An 18,116-nucleotide genomic window follows, 5' to 3' on the forward strand; every position below is an offset into this window, starting at 1 on the left:
CGAGACCTTCAGAGGCCTCCCTATTGTCTGGCATGTTGGCAGCAGATTCTTTGGCTGCTCTGGGTTACAGGATGGCGACTCAAAGGTCTTAAGTTCTTTGTCATGTTCCTCGGGCTGTTAGGTAGGTCATATGTTAAAAAAAAATGTCAAAACAAAACTCGCACGAATGTCAGAACTTGAGGTTTCCCATTGCTTTGTACGAAGATGATAATGATTCACTTGCCCTGTCACTGGTTTTAATGTTGTGGCTCATGATGTGGTGCACGTTCAACTGATTTGTTGTGCACTGACCAGGGCCAAACTATATTGGAAATAAAATTAAAAAGCAATATTTTATTGTTCTGTGCGATATGAAAACCTACACTAGTTTTCATGAAATGACTGGAATAACTCTATTTAGAGAGAATTTATTATAATAGAACAATTGGGGTTATTTTGTAGCAGAGTGCATCTGCATACAAAATAAAAATTCATTTTGAAAAACTGTGACACAGCCATTTGGAACCTTTCTCATGTGGTGAAACACTGACAAAGGCATCCAAAATAGTTTCTGCTCTGGATGGTATTCAGATCTGGCTTTGCACTTTTACAGGGCCACGTGGTGCTCATTTAAATGGTTAAACAAATTAGCTGTACAGAGTTGGTCACCGTGATTCTTTTCTGTTGCGGAAATATTTCCACTGATGTGTCACGTTTTTGCAACCAAATCTTCCATTCCAGTGTTTTTCCCCTGTTTTCTTGTGCACATGTGGAGCCTGCATGTCATCAAACTGTGCGTCATTAAATAAAGTTAGGGAAAAAGTTGTGTTTGAGTTGTTGGAGTAATTTGCTTGATTTCACATTTTACTTCCTGCCAGGTGACTATTGCACATGATTACAGATTGTGATGTCGATGCTGAAACAATATATTGTATTGTGTAATATATTAACACCAATTAAAGTCTGTTGTACTAAATAAAAACTATGGGTTGTGTAGGAAAAGTGCTATCCATATCTGTGCCAACTGTCCTTAACACATTTTCAGATTTCAGATTGTCTCCATATGCAACACTTAGCATTAAACAACAAACATAAATTGAATTACTTTATAAAAATGTGAACCACCATCACAAAGCTGTAATCAACTGACACCGCTCTGATATGTTTTTGACCATGTTTTATTTTTTTTTTTAGTACAGTACTGTTAAAAGTTAGTTTCAACATGTTCAATTGGGAGATGGATTTTTTTTTTCAGCTGAGGTCAACAGACAAAGCAAAGCTATAGAAGCAGTTGCCAAGGTTACCACAACTACAATGTTGAGATTTTCAAAAAGAAAAAAAAATAATAAGACAACCTAGATCTTGATTTGAGAAACGTATGGTGCCACCATACCAAAATTGTTTGTAAAGCCTTTCCATTATTTCATTACGTTTTTCTCTTCACTCACTTGATTTCCACATTTATTTAAAGTGAGACAAATCATTTGTTATCTCTAGGTACTAACTGCACCTCAAAAAGAAAAGAAAACAGAAAATAAAATGAAGAATCAGATTAAAATGAAAGGAAAGCTTGTTTTGCTTCATTCATGTTCATTCTAACAGCGCCCCCTGCTTCAAAGATGCTGCCATGTCATATTTGATTATGGCAAAAGTTCTGAATGATGTTGTGTGGAATTTATTGGAGGGGCTTTCTAATTAACCCACTGAGTGAGGCTATAATTTGCTGACAATGCTCCTACAGGGCAGTGGAGGACAGCAGGTGGTGCCTCAGAAGAAGAAGAAAAAAAAAAAACGGTGCACCCATGAGTGGGCACTTCGTTCTGGAATGACAAATTACAACTTTAGGGAAGTGTGGAGGGCATCGTTCTCATAAGCGCTTGCAATAAATAGTGGAAGCTGTTGGGCAAAAACAGCTATTTATGTAGAATCTCATGTTCGAGGAGAGAGGGAGGAATGAGGTTGAACTTCTGTATAGACAAGATATCTTCCTGTTCATGATCAGGATTACTGCCTGTATGCCAGAACATCTTCATGTATCAACTTGCTAGTTAAATACAAACAAACTGCCTCACAGTGGTCATGTATGAAACAGAGCCAACTACCAATCACATCACATGGGTTTAATCTGGATCTTGTAACTGAACTCAATGAATGAACAAAATGGTTGGGAATCTCTTTTCAGGAGAGGTTTTCGCTCCTTTTTCTCTGCACCGGAACACCCTTCGAGTTGAGAGTGGTTCAGTCCGACTCTACGGCAGCACTCTGAGACACAGATCCGGTTGGATGATGCGTAAAAATTAAAGGATTGGGAAAAGGGAATGATCTGGTAACAGATGTAGAATGGGGGTCTAACAGATCCTGCCCAAGTATATTCTGTAAAGTTTGGGACAATACACTTAAATTTCTCTTGGTTATCTGTAGATGCTGGGGGTGTTTATGAGTTAGGCATGTATGAAGGCGTGTGTCTGTGTGTCAGTATGTACTGTATGTCTTTACGAGGGCTGTGAGCCCAGCAGTCTCTCGATAGCGGCGTTGATGTCTCCTCCAGTAGCGATCAGGGCCTGCAGGTTGGCCTCGCGGTTGATGAAGCCCATAGCGTTCAGCTGATCCAGCTGTGACTGGAACCGAACCTCTGGGGTCTGGGTCTGCAGGAAGAGAATGAATGGAACTTTAAAAAAAAAAAAAAAAAAAAATCATACAGGTATGAAGGATGCAATTCTTGGGCATATGAGTCGGTGTGTACCGTTGCACTTCCTCCTCCACCTCCTCCAGCAAACATCTGGAGCATCTGTTGCATCAGCTGTTGCTGGGCGGGGTTTGCTCCAGCAGTGCTGGGTGATGAAGCAGGGTTCTCTGCAGGCAAGCCCCCTCCTGTGGGTATGCCAGGGATTCCCCCTGTCATCAAACTAGACCAAAAGTAAAAAACAATAGTTCAAATTACATCTGATACAAAATGCAACATGTACAGTATAGTAAGATGTGTAAACATACCTGGGCATAAGACCCGGTGCTTCTGTCTGCAGCGTCTGTAGTCCCTGTTGAATCTGCATTAGCGCTTGCATGGCCCGGGGATTGGTCATCACTGACAGCGCCTCTGGGTTCTGCATCTAAAACCCAACAAAAAACGGTAGCAATGAGTCAGCCACTCAAACAATTAGCAGTGCATATAATACACAGTAAGTTTCAGTAAATAAATGAACACACAACTAACTGACAAAGCAAATGTATAATTAGAGCAACATAACCTCTGGCATTCTGACCAACAATTTATGAAGAATCACCACAACCTTAACAAAAAGACAGAAACTAGCAACCAGAAATGTTTTGCATATATGTGCAATCCAAGAGATACCAGAATCAACTGAGCAGTAAAGACTAAATAAAAACATATGAACATCATTTTCAGTTGTGGTTTTGGCATTGGGACAGAAGTTAGCATCTGAATCACAAATATCACAGTCGCACATATCCACTGGCATTTTTCACATTGTGCAAAACACAAAAATTCACATTAATTGAAATATTTGATTTATCACCATGCCCTAGCAGTCAAACACCTCTCAATATTAACTTACACTTGGACTGACGCTTGCTACAGTTTACTGTACCTTATATGCAAGTCAAGGTATAGCTATGTAACAGTGGAAAATAAAGCTATAACAAATGCTATTCATTATCACAGTCTGTTTTTGTGTCTTTTGAGGGAAAAATCTAGAACTGAGTTATTGGCCTGAAAAGTGTGAGGTACCTGCTGCAGAAAGATAGGCAGCTGAGCTCTGAACTGTTCTTGCAGCTGTGGGTTTCCGGCAAACAAGGGATTATTCATCAAAACCTGGAAGAGAGAGAAAAGAAGTCAAGGTAATTTTTCATTCCTCACCCGGTTATGCTGCTTACTCACTAAAGTTGATGTTTAAATTATAATTCTGAACCTTAAAGATTTCAAACAAATGTTGAATAACACAAATAAATGGTTTAAAAACAGAACCTGAAAAATTGATGTCCTTTGTGTCACGCAGCAGCACTCTGCTGTAAACTTGGTCAATACATTAATCTACAACTGCAGGGTTTAAATCGAAATATCTATTCTGTATGGTGGCATATATGGATGTGTAAATGTGTGCATATGTATACAACTTTCTGCTTCTCACCTGGGAGGCCAACTCTGGATTTTGAGCCAGTGACTGCATCATGCTGCGCATGTAGGGAGCAGACAGCATGTTCTGCATCAGCTGAGGGTTTTCTGAGATCTGCTGCAGTAGACTCTGCATGCCCGGGCTGTTGAACATGCCTGCAACACAAAGAACATCATTTGTAAACAATTCAACAAAGTAACTGATAAACATGCACAATGAATGGATGAGTACACTGCTTTAGGAACCATGGCCTTGTCTGTCTTACCATTTCCTAGACTCCCCGGATTGATACCCAGAGGGTTGGACACACTGGGATTGGTTCCCCCAGTGGTGCTAGTGCTTCCTGTGCTGGCTGCTCCACTTTCTGAGGGGTTAGAAGAATTCGGTGGCCCCCATGGATTGGGAAGGGGCTCCCGGTTCTCTGTCCGTGACGGCTGGGCACCAGACTCAGAGGTTCCACCTAGAGCTGAGAACGGGTTGCTGCCAAACTAAAGGGAAAGAGTTAGGACATATTTGGAAACACAAAAAGTCAAAATATAGGTATAGCTATGTGACAGTGGCAAATAAAGCTTTCAGAAATGCTACAGAATGAGGGGAAAGAATCCTAATAAAGACTTCAACAGAGCACACAAACAGAGATTTGATTGGTAAACATTCCTCATAGTTACCTGTTCCCTGGCAGCGCTGAACATAGGTTCCTGGATGTCTGTGTACATCCTCCGTAAGGCATTGTAACCTCCTGGGATGCTCTCCAAGTTGCTCAGAGCCCGATCCTGGTTCCGCATCATTTCCTGCATCATGGCTGGGTTCCTGGCTAGCTCCATTGTCTGGAAGGTGTGATAAAAACAAGAGAGGAGAGGTCAGTTAAGGTACATTTCAACAGAGCTTGTCAAAATCCTACAAAAAACTGGGGGAAAAATGCTGCCGGAATCCAGTGTAATCATGTGTGCACTAGCTAATTAAAAGCTATTCAGTCTCTCTGTATTTCTTCTACCTGTCTCATGAGCTCAGGGTTGTTGAGCATGTGGGAGATCTCAGGGTTGCGTTCCATCAGCTGTTGCATCTGAGGATTAGCCATGATCATCTGCCTCATCAGGTCTGGGTTTGACATCATGTTCTGCACCAGCGGGTTCTCCATAATCTGAGAAAGCATCTCTGGGTTGGACATGAGCTGCCTCTGCATCTGCTGCTGCAGTTCCATGAAGTTAGCTGAGCCCATCCCAAGTCCTGCCAGACCAGCCAGGTCTCCAAAGCCAGCTGAGGGAGGACAGGTGGTTAAATGATGGTTAAATGGATCATATTTGACAACCAGTGAAACGGGTTTGAGTGTAAACAATTAAACAGAAATAGACTCACTCAATATGTTGGGCGTCTGTGTGGGTGGTGGGGCAGAGCCAGTAGAGCCTGTTGTGGAGGAGGGGTTGGTGGGTGGACTGGAGGTGGAGGTACTGCCTGCTTGAGTGGAAGTTGAGCTAGAGGCTGAGGTGCTACCACCATCTCCAGCCCTACAGAAATAATATGTGCACATATGCAAAATTCAGTAACACTGTCAGTTCATTGTGGGTCTCAACATTGTGTAAATTTTAACATAAATGCAGCAATAAGAAAACTCACTGAGCTGCACACCAGGATTATTGTGCAGAACTAATCAAATCATCTTAAAGGACTGCTACAAAATGTTTTGTGACCCAGCATGCCTCGTTTAATAATGTAGTCTTACTTGTGTGCTGTCTTTATGACTAGATGAACTGTCAGGCCATCTTTGATACCATGTTGGCTGAGGCTGTCCCCATCTTTCAAGATCTTCCCTGCAAAAATCAGAACCAACTGGTCCTGTTTGGCTTTGAACCGCCTCGAGATCTCTTCTTTAAACTGTAGAAGGGGGAGAAAAAAAAGATGAAAATGAACAATGAGAGACACTGACGACATATAAGGAGGCAGTTAGAGAAGAAAAGCATAATTTCAAGAATGAGATGGTTTCACATCAGTAGCGCTGCTCTAATCTGTTTTATTGCAACCTTCAAGCTTTAAAGAACCCAATTCCAAGAAAGTATTCTTACTTATATCCTATTAGCAGTGGTCTTGCACTCTAAATCTACCAAATTACCATTACTCCTCGACTATTTTGTGAGGAACTATTCACAAACAAAACTACAATTAGTAGTGCTTTCACTTTTTAGCGTAATGATTTTGAAAGCTGATGACAGATAAGACAGTGCACCAAGAATTAGGCCTATCAAGAAAGTTTATTTAAGGTATTTACAGATCATCTGGTTGGGTCTTGTTTACAAATAATGATTGTGTAAGAATAGTTAGTAATGAGGTCTTTGTCCTGAAACTTGCCAACATAAAGCAGACCATAAGTAGATTTTCTTTCTGCTGCTGTAACTAAAACTCATCTTACTTCAACATGACCATTGTTAAGTCCTTTCTGTCTGGCATTCTTTGGAAATATTTCTTTTGATTATCAGTTTTGATTTCAGTTCCTCTATTTTCTACCCCAATGCTGTATATTTTCACTTTTTTACTGATGTTAGTGTTTGGTGTGTTCTGTCACCGTTGTCCCAATGATATGTCATTTTGAACAGTTGTTTATTATTGTCGTTTTGTGTAGAACACAGAAGACTGGAAACCACGTTATGAAAGCTACCGATTGTCAAAATGAAGAACAAAGAATAGAGAATGCTGATATTCATGTTAGTTCTCAGCTTAAACAGATTCATATTTCTCTATATAAAACGTCCATATCAATAAAAGCAAAGTATTTACTTTGCATATATCAAATATAAAGCCACATGTGCTTAAAGATGACATAACATGTTTAAAAGACCGAGATACAAGTCCAGTGTTCAAACATTAAACATGCAAATAATGACAGATGAAACACAAACGACCATTCAATAATGGCTACTTCACAAAACACAGTAGTAAAACAAGCCCCGGCATACAAAGCTAAACAGACTCACTTCATTCTATGTACATACATTGCGTTTTGGTTTCAGTGGATCAAGTCGCCAAGCCAACAGTAGCTCTGAGAATACTACATATTCCCAAGAAACCTGAATGACTCAGTGGCAGCAGTGAGAATGTTCTAGAGTGAAAGCAAGCCTTTAGCTCTTTAAAAACTGTTGGGCTGAAATGGAAAATGAAAACGATTCGGCATATAATCAATCTAAACCCACTAATCACGGTTCTAACAGCCCATTATTGCTTTTTGGAATAGGCATAGCATGAGCGTACCCGTCAGCTGACACTTGTTTGGCTACATAGTTAGCAAACGTAAGCTCAAGCTGAGATAGCTAACTAGCTAACTGCTACCGTTAGCGGCTAGCCGGTTAGCAATTTCAAATAGAAGCGTGGTCGTAACGTTCTTTCGAGTGTCAACAACGTTAATATCGCCGAAGAAATGTTAATCTAAGCAGTAATACTTCCATTACACACAGCCCCTTTGATTTCACGCACTACCAGTTAGCCGGTAAGGGTGACGACAAATGCTAACAAAGCTAACTAGTTAGCTTCCTAGCTGAAGTTGTGGGCAGGGGCATGACGTTAGAACACGGCGAGGAGCCGCACCAGCCAGCTCCCCCCTGCGATCCCAACCAACCTGAGTGACAGAGGCATCTTCTGCGATGGCGATTTCTTCTTTGTCTTTCGGGGTTTTCACTGTGACCTTTATAATAGTTCCCTCCGAGGCTTCAGGTTTATTATTGTTGTTATTACCAGGATCTGCGGCGCCTTGGTCAGCCATCTTTACTCCGCCGATGGAACAGCTCGGCTCTGGCGTCAGCTTCCGGGTCACAAGAGGTCAAACCCTGCTTCCAGAACGAAGCTTATGAGGTCCAGAGTCTGCTGCTCATCTCGTCTCATGTGCTACTCGTCTTGTCTACGACATACACTGGAAACAGACATGTCTCCTTAAATATCGGGTTTGATTAAGGAGTTCAGGTCTCTAAAGGTGTTATTTTTATTGTTGCAGGGAAACAGCGGATATGAACAAGGCAACATTTTACTGTCACATGAAACTTTGTAAATGTGTTACTTACAAAACCATTATTTTTTCAGCATTACACGTTTTCTGAAATGTTATGTTTAAATAGACGAATGGGGTATTATATGTGTAAAAATATCATAATTTGCATTATTTTCCAGAGCAGGAATTTGACAAAACTAGCTGAGAAAAAATGAGTTATGTGTGTTTGTTTTCATCAATTAAACAATTTATAATTAAGGCTATGAATGATCTATGAATAAATCATTGTGTAAGACCATCAGAATATAGAAAGGAATAAAGCTGTAAAGTTTTATGAATGTAAAGGCTATTGAAGTGGAGCTTTCTGGTCCAGAGTAGGAATAAAAACTCATTTTGAGAATACAACCCTTAAGTTTTCACACACGGAGATAGTCAAAGTGCAGTAAAACAAACAGTTAAATGTGTTGTAGAAACAAGTTGAAGTTGGTGATTCTCAGCGGAGCTTTTTGACATTAATAAAGAACTGAATTTTACATGTTTCATATAAGCTGTCAAACTTAACAGATATTTACAGCTGTAGTTTTGTGCCTTTGTCTTTTCACTTTCATCTCTGACATCAAGAAATGTCTTTATTTGTTATGTTTGCTCTGGTTTGTTACATCTTACAGATATTTATTCAGTTTTTTTAAATCATCTTTTTGGTAGTTCTTGTATTTTTATGTCTGTAACTTTAAGAGGGGTCTATTTTTCTGTGTTCCTGACTTGGAGTTAGGGGTGTGACTATGGCGCCTCCCACCTTTGTATCTGTCACCCAATAGGTCTGAAATCCCTGTTCAACCAGTTACCCAGTGACAAGTGATTGCTTCATGTCTTTGCTCACTTTGACCCTGATGGACACACAATAGAGTTGAAACATTAGTTTGTTTGCACAATAAAAGGATGTAAATTAGCAAGGTGCTCCATCCCACTTCATTTTTAGATGAATATGTATTTTGAATGTTTTCTTTCCATTAGTTGGAACTAAAGTATATCAAAATCACAAAACTGACCAGTTTATGAAAAAAATTGCTTTATCCTGTAGTAGTAAATGACAAATGGCAACTGGCAGGGAAGTTCTCCAACACTTATTCAAGAAACATTAAAATCAACAAGGCGTTCTCAGTAATTACTAAAATGTTAATAATTTTTTTTTAAAAAATTTAGCTTTCTTTTCAAACATAAATAGTTAAATGAGCTGTTTTTCTTCGCTTTAAATCAATATAATTTGATTATGTTTGGATATTGGACAAAAAAACATCTTGACACATCACTTTGGGGTCTGCTTATTGTGATGATCACTTTTTTTCAGATTTAATCGGCTGAATTATTCAGCAAAAACTAAATTGAGAGATGAACTGATCATGAAAATAATCCTAAGTTAAAGTGAAGTTTGGTGTCTTTAGCATGTATTTTTGTTGTAAAAAAATAATAGAGAGCGAGAGAGAGAAGAATCTATTTAGATAATTAAAAGCTATTGTATGACCTGGTTGCAGAAAGCTGAACATACAACATATATTCAAAGAATCCATGCCAAGTTTTCAGCATGCATATTGTCATACTTAATTAACCATAAGTAATTAACTATTAAGTTTGTAGCCGACATTTAAAGTGGAATACGTATTATTAATTTACATTCTATTATGTTCTTTTTTCAATGTATTGTTAATTAGGTGCTAAAGTTTTATGGTATATTTCAGAAACTGCTTAAAAAATTGCTTGTATTCTGAAATTTGTATTTGTGTTTTTAGTATCCTGGTGTGTATTTTTTTTCTTATTTTTAAAATTTTTTTCTTATTTATATTGTATATACAGTGTACATATTTTATGTCTAAATTTATAGATGTGTTCTCTTGCTTTTCTTACTGTCACTTTGCTGTGTGACATTGCAAATTTCCCCTTGTGAGACTAACAAAGGATATTCTATTCTTTTCTATTCTGTTCTGTTCTATTCTATTCTATTCTATTCTATTCTATTCTATTCTATTCTATTCTATTCTATTCTATTCTATTCTATTCTATTCTATTCTATTCTATTCTAAAGTTTCACTAATAAGTCAAATATTTCACTTCAGAATTTAGGTGTGTTATTTCCACTCAGTTGTGCCTGAATCTGAGGAGACAAAGGTCATCATCACATCACAACATGATCAGTTGCGCTGCGGGAAGCGTGACGTCATTCTTTGTCTGCATCTATTAGCTGCATGCTAATGGTGACTCTCAAATTCACTTGAAATGTCAGGCTTAATCACTAGTTTTAATCAGTAAATTAGTGTGGGGACTGCAGATAATGGCTTTTTTGTATTGAGTAGTTCGACCAGAAGAGCCTTTCTCAAGTGTGCTTCACTTCTCCAACATTTTGGCCACGGCTGCCTGTATCTGACGGTTGTTCACTCAGTGACTCAGACCACATATTCCACAAGCACATCTACATCTATTTTATGTGACTACATTTCTAAAACCCACAGCAATTACTGTTTATGTTCCAATGATTTGTACTTATTAAACATGCCAAAGGTTTATTCTGAATTTGGGAAACACTGTTTTAAGTACTCGGCACCTGCTGCCTGGAACTCACTGCAGAACACGTTGACTCGAAAGGAAATCATCACCATTGGAACTTTTAAAAACCATATGAAAGATCTTCCAGCAGCTGCTTATCACACCCGTTGTTGTTTTAATGTAAATTCTTAATCCTGTGCTTCTATCTAGCATTTTATTCATTTTGTTGGTGTTCTTTGTTTTTAACTGTTGCAATTGTAATGTTTCTCTGGCTGCTGTCTTGGCCAGGCTTCCCTTGAAAAAGAGGTCATTGTATCTCAATGGGACCAACCTGTTTAAATAAAGGCTAAATTTAAAAAAATACCAATAATAATCACAATGCCACTGGATACTCAATTTAACTTTTGGCAATACATTTTTGATCACAGAATGTGAACACCATACAAGTGACACATTAGTATATAATATACAATTCATTTGATTAGTCAGATAATTCATTGTGTGTGAGAAAGAGTGTTTTTATTTGTCTTCTTATGTTTTTATGTTGGTACATTCTAAGTGGCAAGTATCACAGTGAGGACATGTGGGAGCATTTTTTGTTGAAAACTTCAATAAGTTTGAGACTAGGTTTAAGTTACACTACCAGTCAAACGTTTGGCCACACCTTCTTATTCAATGATTTTTATTCATTATTTTATACATTGTAGATTAATGCTTAAGACATCAAAACTACAAAAGAATACATATAGAAGCATATTGTAAACAAAGTGTTAATCTTCAGTATTAATCTACAATGTAGAAAATCATCCAAATAGATAAAAAGCACTGAATGAGAAGGTGTGTCCAAACTTTTGACTGGTAGTGTAGGTCTGGGATAAATGCCAAAATTAGGAGTTTAGTTGTGATGGTTAAAGTTAGGGTATATTAATGGCAGAACAATAGAAAGATGCACATGTTTGTGTTGGACTTTCCTTTTCTAATATTAGTGTCTAAACATGTTTGCTTTCTAAATATTTAGTCTGTAAGGCAGAAGCAATGATAAAAAAAAAAAGTTCTATATAATATTTGATTGTAGTAAAGACAGAGCTAGCAGACATAAAGAGATGCTGCTGCTATAGAGCGTCCCTCTATATGTGTCCCTCCACGCTGCCACAGTGTTACAGCACTGAAAGAAAAGTGTCTATTTCAGCACGTTGCATTGACAACAACAGTCCTGCATACCTATGCATATCCCCAGTTCTAGAGCACGCCATTTACAAACAAACAAAACCCCCCAAAAAAAGGAAACATGGACCTCCACCCTTTCTCTAATTCCCCACGGACCCCACACAGAGGCACACTCAGATGTACAGGGTCACATGCACCGTGGCCCCTGCAGGCTCGTATTCAAGTGCACCTCACACAGGGAGACACACAGGATTTTGCTTTCGTCAACAAAAAAACCGAGGGGACAACCTTTTGGGTGAGTATTGTGCGTGACTCTCTATCTCCCTCTAATTGAGCCACAGCCCTCTCTCTCTTTTCCCCTCCGCCCGATTCTGTCTTTTCCTCTGGAAGGTGGGCAGTCGAGAAGGTGCATTTCCAGAAACAAGGTAAGGGATCACATTTCACTGTAGGTTTTTCAGTATGTATTTTACAGCGATGCATTTACATTTATGATGGCTGTGAGTGGATTTAGGCTGGCAGAATCAGATAAACCCTCATCACTGCTGAACAAACACCGGTGTGACATGAGGATTTGGAAAGAGAACAACATTATAAAGAATAGCTTTTACACCTGTTCTGACTGACACTTCAACTAATTGTGATGTTTCCAGTATCGAAGAGGTAAATTTGCTTTCTGGGAAAGCAGTAGATAACCATGCGGCTTGGTCATTGAATTATAAATGAAATCTGCATTTTACATGTTGAAGCTACTATAAATTACAGGTTCATATACAGAGGAATATTGTCAGTCTCTCCAGTTGTTGTGGCATCATATATGTTTTTTTAACAGGGCTCCAAAGCTCAATCCATGCTGTCATATTTAACTCACTATCAGAATGATTTTTGTAGTTCTGTTATGTTACTTTGGCTGAATTTAGTACTGAGTGCTGGCGCATTTTTAAGCTGCTTAATGACAAAAATGTACCCTATTGAATTCATACAGTGTGCTTGTTGCTAATAGACTTCTTTATTACATATGTGGGTACAAATGTGTTTAATCTGACTTGATATATTGTGAGTCTATGCATGAACGTTGCTACAATATTGGCAGCATGTCTGACTTCCACTCTTTTTCCCAGTTACTCTGCAGCTGCCCCCTTATATCAGCTCAAGATGTACAGCTTCATGGGAGGGGGCCTGTTCTGTGCCATCGTGGGTAACATCCTGTTAGTGGTCTCCACGGCCACAGACTACTGGATGCAGTACCGTCTCTCTGGAAACTATGCCCACCAGGGTCTCTGGAGGTACTGCATGTCCAACAAGTGCTACATGCAGACCGACAGCATCGGTAAGACATCTGTATGTGGCTGTCAAACCCTGTGGGGTAGAAAAAGAGCATACAGAAGTGTGATTCTGTTTCATTTTTGTTGTACTGGAGAGCTTTATGCCTTGCTCTCTGTATATATGAAAGGCCAAATAGCTAATTTGCTTGAGCAGTGGCAAAATATTACAGTGTGTTTAAAGAAGATTTTCTAATACAAACAGAAAGAGATAAATAGAAAACTTGAAAAGCAGAAATCATCCCAGTACTCCCCTTAGTGTTACTTAAGGATAATTATAAGTCAGTGACAGCGCGTTTACTCTGTTTCTGATTCCTCCCTGTTTTCTTACAGCCTACTGGAATGCCACCAGAGCCTTCATGATCCTCTCAGGGATGTCGTGCTTCGCCGGCATCATCGCTGGCATCATGTCCTTTTCACACTTTTCCTCCTTCGAAAGGTTCAACCGCTCCTTTGCAGCAGGAATCATGTTCTTTGTCTCCAGTGAGTTGACTTCCTTTTGGCTTGACAAATACACCAACATCCACTTAGTGTCACTGACGCAAACCTCTCTATCTCCCCCTCAGCTTTCTTTGTTCTGCTGGGTATGGCCATCTACACTGGGGTGACTGTCAACTTCTTGGGAAGGCGTTTTGGTGACTGGCGCTTCTCCTGGTCCTACATACTGGGCTGGGTGGCTATGCTCATGACCTTCTTCGCAGGTAAGAAAGAACATAGGCCAGAGGGACGTCGTCTTCCAGATGTAAACCTCATTGTCATGCAAATATTGCAGAATTTGCAAAACAATCAATAGCTACATGAAGTTACTGTCAAATATTCTAGGAAATAACTTTTAGTTGACGGATATTTTCAGTTCATTTCAAGCTTTGTTCAAATTGTATGATTAGGCAGAAACAAAAATGTGTGTAAACACTGAAAAACAGACTTTATAACAATTTTGATTTAATATCATAATGTTAAAAATGTTCTAAAACAAATTTTAACTGAAATTGGCAACCATTTTACATGTTTTCCCTGTTTTGATAAATTACAGATAATACCTCGTAAAATTTCAGAATGAAATTATAAATTCACATGTTAACCATAAAAAACAACTCGCCAAAACCATCATGTAATTTAAAAAAAATTGTTCTTTTGACAATTTATCATAAATTTACACTCTTTCTACAGTTTTTACATCAGCAAAGGATGTTATATTACAGACATTTCCGACAATTTGAAAGGAAAATGATATGAATAAACAACTGAAAAATATATATTTTAGCTGCTATTTTATATAGATTACTATTTTTGAAATTACAGATAATGTCTAGTAAAATCATATAACACTATTAATCAATATTAATAATTAATAATTCATTAATTAACATTTTAAGCACAAAAAACAAACAAAAAACAAACCAAAATTGCAAATAATGTCCACATCAAAAATCTGTACTTTTACAAATAATAATTTGGTTTTTTTTACAATATGCGAATGTAAAATTTTAATTGACTAAATATAAAATAGTTTTACAGATATTTGCTGTTATTTTCATCATTTTACAGGTTTTGAAAGTTATTATTCCATGAGTTTTTGCTGTATTGCTATCTGGCACCCTTGCTGCCAGATTTTCACACGTTTTTCTTTTATAGATTTTTTATTTTTTATTTTTTTTAATTAAATTTTTTTTTACAGTGCATACTACCAAATACAGCAGTCTCTAAAGCCAGATTGCATTCTCAGAGAGCAGTCATGTATTTTTCTTAACTCTTATACTATATTTGACTAAATCATGCTTTCTTTCTGCAGGTATTTTCTACATATGCGCCTACAGAATGTGTGAATGCAGGAGAGGAACTGGTCCACGCTAGAAGGAGACACACAGCTAGTTCAAGAAAAAACGGAGAACTCTTCTATTTTGGATAGAAGGCAAGCAGAACACATGAAGGCAACTTTGGCTGATCTACTGAAGAGATGATGTCTGGTGCCGATACTGAAGGTCTCTGACAGTCTGCTAAAATGTTTTTTATTCATTGCAACAGGGATTATTATTATTTGACGAAAAGTCACGATAATAGAACTGAAGAAAATCAAATTAATAAAAGCAATCTGTGTCTAATGATTGCATGGGAATATTAGTATTATTTCATCTTTTTTTCCTATCAATATTCAATAAAGCTGGTCCTCAGTGCTCATGTAGTTTTTGCACCTTTTCTGCCAAAAGGCCTCCAGAAGATGGCAGCACTGAAACACAACACTGAAAGAGAACATCTGATGAGAGATGTGCACATTGTATTGTTAAATGTTAAATCAGGAACTAAATACCTGAATAAAATTTCAGGTTGTTTAGCATTTATCTATTGGTAGAAATCTGTGGTGAAAGAAGTACTAAGATAAGATATAAAGCACCACGACAGCAATGCAAAAATACTCCATTGCAAGTCAAAGTCATCCAAGTTAAAAGGAATGAGAGTGAAATAAGCAGTAAAATGTAGTGAAAGCATTAGAGTGTAGGTTTGATCGCTCTGATTAATATAGTATTATACATATCTTTACATTTTTAATGATGAAGCATGAGTGTGTGAACAGCTGCTGTAGGCTTGAGCAACTTTAAACAACTTTACATATGGTTTTATATACGGGGACATCAAATAAATCTGATGAATTATTGCAGACAAATGAAGAAAAAGTTCTAAAACACAAATTTGATTCAGTTCTTCCATTTTCTTTGATTTTTCATTTTCTGTTGAAATACTGGATCATCACTACAATTAAACCACGTGAGAAGTTTAAAGGGAAAAATCCCTGTTAGATGAAGCTATTAACAGCTCATAGACACCTGAAATGTGACCCCGAATACACATGGCTTTTTGTTCCACGTCAGGAGGCCAAAAGGTTGTAAATCACTGGTTTAATCTTGAATAATGTGCTGTATTTTAAAATTTGATATCTTATCCATTGTTTAAATTCTTCTTCTTTAAAGTGGACTCTCACATAAATGTAGTGGAGCAGAAAATACCACATTTTCCTTTGAAATGCAGTGGAGTGGAAGCAAAAGTACAGTTCAGGTGTAAATATACTTAGTTACTTTCCATCACTGCTTTATAATGAAGCAAATTCAGCATCATAGAGAATTAAAATGATGTTCCTCCTCCAGATATGCTACAGAAAAGAACAAGATGTGAAAATATTAGTCTACTCAGCAGAGAACAATGCATCAAAGCTAAATGCTACATATGTTTGTCTCAGGTTTCCCCCTAAAGCCATCACATTTTGCTCTGCCTCAGTGTTTCTGACAAGGATTTCCCCAGACTACTAGTAAAATGTATGGTCTTTATCGGGTGGCTGTTTATGGGAAAGAGCTTTGCCTTTAGCAAGCAGCCTGATCTTCCATAACATTTTTGTTGACGTCTCCTGAGTGTGCTCAAGGAGAGGCACCACATGGAAAAGTGGAGGGCGGCTGTTTGTGTTTGCGTGAGTATGAAACAGAACCACAGAAGAAGATCATGTTCCATCATGTTCCTGGACCGGGGGGGACCCGGGCGGGGTCTCCAGCCAGTGATTGTTTCACTGCCGCTGTCTTTAATGACTGCTTCCTCCTTTTTCCTTGATACTCGTCCATCCCTCGCCATCAGCTGGGAGGAAAGGAGCAGTAGCTGCTGAGGTAATGAATGCTTTGGCTACTCGGTGACGCAGAAACAATGAGAGAAATGTAAACAGTCAGCGGACGGATCCCTTGATCCAAGTTTCCATACTTGGTCCCGGTGGCTGCTGTAAAGAGATAAGCTCTCTAATATTGTGTGCTTTTCTCCAGATTCCTCCATAACCCAGTCTAAAGCTTTCACTGAGGTCAAGCCTTAATAACCTGTTGTGTGACTTGGCAAATTTTCACATTTTGTTTCAGCTTTTATGAACTAAATCATGAGAAATATCTACTTACTACACAACTGTGGGATGTTTTATAGCACATCTCCATTCATTTATCTGCATGCTAAACTGTGAGCATTTATCATATCAAATTATTATTTCCACTGAACTGCAAAAATAGAGATTTTTTCTTTTCAAACTGCCCATGTATTTGAACAGAACCTGACCTGTACTCCAAATGCATAAACTCACAGAATAATAAATAGTTTCATAGGTGAGCGATTCGATGCAGGAATGCAAGGTCACCCCTCCAATCCAACAACACCGACCCGCTCTGCTCATTTGTGAGAACACCTGCTAGTTTTCACTGACATAAGTTGCTGATATATGTGACAGTTCCCTCCAATACTGCTAATTTTGCAGAGCTGCTGTTTCTCTCGCTGGAACACTGTCGCTCTCTGAGGCAGATTTTCTCCCAGGTGTTTATGCGGGACATGGAGGTGCAGGCATGCAAAACACAAACATCCCCACAGCAGAACCAAGGGGAAGGAATTAGAGGAAAGTGCATAGTTTGAGATACTGTCCTAAAAGTGGAAAATATCCTCTTTTGCATGAGGAGAATTTAAATAATCAGTTTATAAATCAATGAGCAAATGGCCGCGGGTTGGCTGAGAAGTGCTGCTTCACAAACACAGGAATCAGAAACAGGAGGATGTTTCAAGAAGAGACAGAGGGTTGACTTAGAAATTCATTGTGGTTAATAAGTCATAACCTCACATACCAAGATGCACTGCTTTGCAAAAATGTCATGAATGGATTTAGCACTTGCAAGTTTCAACTCACAGTCTTCATTGTGGCGAGGGTGCGCCTTGGTTGGTTTTTTGGGGGGTTTTTTTGGTTATGACTTACTGACCACAATGTCTAGCATGTGTCTCCTCTGGATTGTTAATTTTGTCGTGTTTTAAAAGAAGATTAGCTGAAAGGGAAACACAGATACGGGAGGAATTTCTCTGGTACAAACAAGAAGCACTCTAGGTGCAGCTGCCACATGTATTTGTCCGTGTCTGTGGGTTTGTACAAGTTTAAACCTATGACTGTATAAATTAAGCTTTAATTATTTCAATTTAAACAACTGTCACAAACACATATCCACACCTACA

General features: G+C 38.4%; 2 protein-coding genes across 4 annotated transcripts; one reads left to right on the forward strand and one right to left on the reverse strand.

Annotated features, from left to right (window-relative positions):
- Positions 1 to 1,141: 1,141 nt before the first annotated feature.
- Positions 1,142 to 7,890, reverse strand: ubqln4 (ubiquilin 4). The gene is made up of 11 exons (XM_023285115.3): positions 7,717 to 7,890; positions 5,833 to 5,984; positions 5,469 to 5,617; positions 5,107 to 5,369; positions 4,781 to 4,939; positions 4,378 to 4,600; positions 4,128 to 4,267; positions 3,728 to 3,811; positions 2,971 to 3,086; positions 2,723 to 2,885; positions 1,142 to 2,624 (listed from the first exon to the last, which is right to left on the reverse strand). The coding sequence occupies exons 1-11, from the start codon at positions 7,858 to 7,860 to the stop codon at positions 2,472 to 2,474; spliced, it is 1,746 nt and encodes a 581-aa protein (XP_023140883.1). The 5' UTR covers positions 7,861 to 7,890; the 3' UTR covers positions 1,142 to 2,471.
- Positions 7,891 to 11,947: 4,057 nt separating this feature from the next.
- Positions 11,948 to 15,280, forward strand: LOC111578388 (lens fiber membrane intrinsic protein-like). Of its 3 annotated transcripts, none has more exons than XM_055018012.1 (5): positions 11,948 to 12,082; positions 12,906 to 13,114; positions 13,440 to 13,589; positions 13,673 to 13,807; positions 14,899 to 15,280. In XM_055018012.1, the coding sequence occupies exons 1-5, from the start codon at positions 11,979 to 11,981 to the stop codon at positions 14,958 to 14,960; spliced, it is 660 nt and encodes a 219-aa protein (XP_054873987.1). In that variant the 5' UTR covers positions 11,948 to 11,978; the 3' UTR covers positions 14,961 to 15,280. The 3 variants fall into 3 exon arrangements, with proteins under 3 accessions (XP_054873987.1, XP_023140932.1, XP_035810917.1); XM_023285164.3 differs by having other exon boundaries at positions 12,076 to 12,212; XM_035955024.2 differs by lacking the exon at positions 11,948 to 12,082 and adding an exon at positions 12,289 to 12,447.
- The last annotated feature ends 2,836 nt before the right edge of the window (positions 15,281 to 18,116 follow it).

This window comes from Amphiprion ocellaris, chromosome 15 (genome assembly GCF_022539595.1).
Source record: "Amphiprion ocellaris isolate individual 3 ecotype Okinawa chromosome 15, ASM2253959v1, whole genome shotgun sequence".
Taxonomy (NCBI): domain Eukaryota; kingdom Metazoa; phylum Chordata; class Actinopteri; family Pomacentridae; genus Amphiprion; species Amphiprion ocellaris.

Bases quoted from the DNA above. Each gene is read 5' to 3' on its own strand.
- LOC111578388 (XM_055018012.1), top strand. From the start codon at position 11,979: ATGCACCGTGGCCCCTGCAGGCTCGTATTCAAGTGCACCTCACACAGG. The intron at 12,083-12,905 runs GTGAGTATTGTG...TCTTTTTCCCAG, and splicing joins CCGAGGGGACAACCTTTTGG to TTACTCTGCAGCTGCCCCCT. The intron at 13,115-13,439 runs GTAAGACATCTG...GTTTTCTTACAG, and splicing joins CATGCAGACCGACAGCATCG to CCTACTGGAATGCCACCAGA.
- ubqln4 (XM_023285115.3), bottom strand. From the start codon at position 7,860: ATGGCTGACCAAGGCGCCGCAGATCCTGGTAATAACAACAATAATAAA. The intron at 2,886-2,970 runs GTATGTTTACAC...CTTTTGGTCTAG, and splicing joins GCACCGGGTCTTATGCCCAG to TTTGATGACAGGGGGAATCC. The intron at 2,625-2,722 runs GTACACACCGAC...CTCTTCCTGCAG, and splicing joins GTGGAGGAGGAAGTGCAACG to ACCCAGACCCCAGAGGTTCG.